Genomic DNA, 1,108 nt, shown 5'->3' with positions numbered 1-1,108 from the left:
GGGCAGCGGCTTCCCCATCTCCCCCCGCCTTCCGCCTCACCCCTCGGCTGCGCCGTGCTAAACTTGGGGGGAGGGGAGAAGGGGTGTTTAGGCACTACATCTAACAAAGAAACGAGCCTCCGGTGGCTGGGGCTCTTGCTGAGTGACCTCTGAGAGCGTTACCGTCACCCCCCAAGCATTCCCAGAAAGCCTATGTGCATGCTCAAGGTTTCATTTGAGAAAGGGCCTGCTTTAACCCAAATCGACAGCCTTCTGATGCCCGGCTGCATTTGGCCCGTCCCAGACCCATGGGACCAACCCCACGATGCTGGGCTGAGGGAGACCTCCTTGCGGGCCTTCTTGGGGTCCCCACAGCCCCATCGCTCCTGCCCCTCTCTTACCATCCCATCTGAACAGCTGGAAGTGGGGCTGGTCGGTTCGGAGCAGCTCTGTCCCGGCAGGTGATAGTAGTTTTCTACCTGTTCCCTCAAGAGCTCCTGAAGGCTCTCGATGTATCTGATGGCGTTTCTCAGGATCTCTACTTTGGGGAGTCTTTGGTTGGGGTTGGCAGTGGTGCATCTCTTCAGGGTCTCAAACGCCTGGTTCACTTTCTTCAGCCTCCTCCTCTCCCTCATGGTGGCCGCCTTCCGCCGGTCCATTGTGGTGGATTTTCTCTTGCAGGCTTTGCAAGCCCACATGAGGCAGTGGCCGGCCTGGTGGTGGCCGGTAGGAGCTCGGACATGTTCCTCTTCCTCCGAGCAGGCGGGCTCGGGAGGTTCGTGGGCACCGAAGGCAGGCAGGTCCCTGGGCTCGAAATCCTCGGGGAACTCGCCCTCCGGGGACGAGAGGCAGGAACTGTCATAGAAGAGCTCGGAGGGAGAGAACTGGCAGCTGTCCATCACCTCCATCCCTACAAGGGAGGTGTCAGTACGGGGCGGCAGCCACCGGCTCTGGGCAAGGCGCTCAGCAGCGCGCTGGGGCAATTTCCTCAGTAATTAGCGACCTGAGACCAAGTGTCCTTTGGCTGGTGCGGGGGCCCTTATATATACATGTAAAGGGAGGCTGGTCCGCGGCGGCCAGTCTTTATTAGCATATCCCACCACATCCCCTGTCGGGGGTTGTCTGGGCA

The 1,108-nt window shown here is 60.0% G+C and overlaps 1 protein-coding gene across 1 annotated transcript; it reads right to left on the bottom strand.

Moving 5' to 3' along the window:
- Positions 1-164: 164 nt before the first annotated feature.
- Positions 165-887, bottom strand: MYF5 (myogenic factor 5). The gene has a single exon (XM_010008045.1). The coding sequence runs from the start codon at positions 885-887 to the stop codon at positions 165-167; it is 723 nt and encodes a 240-aa protein (XP_010006347.1).
- Positions 888-1,108: the final 221 nt, after the last annotated feature.

The sequence above is a fragment of the Chaetura pelagica genome, unplaced genomic scaffold (genome assembly GCF_000747805.2).
Source record: "Chaetura pelagica isolate M959 unplaced genomic scaffold, ChaPel_1.0 scaffold50, whole genome shotgun sequence".
NCBI classification, from domain to species: Eukaryota; Metazoa; Chordata; class Aves; order Apodiformes; family Apodidae; genus Chaetura; species Chaetura pelagica.
Note: the sequence above shows the minus strand (reverse complement) of the source record. Positions and strands in the feature narration are given on the sequence as shown.

Excerpts from the sequence above, each read along its gene's own strand:
- MYF5 (XM_010008045.1), bottom strand. The coding sequence starts at position 887 with ATGGAGGTGATGGACAGCTGCCAGTTCTCTCCCTCCGAGCTCTTCTAT.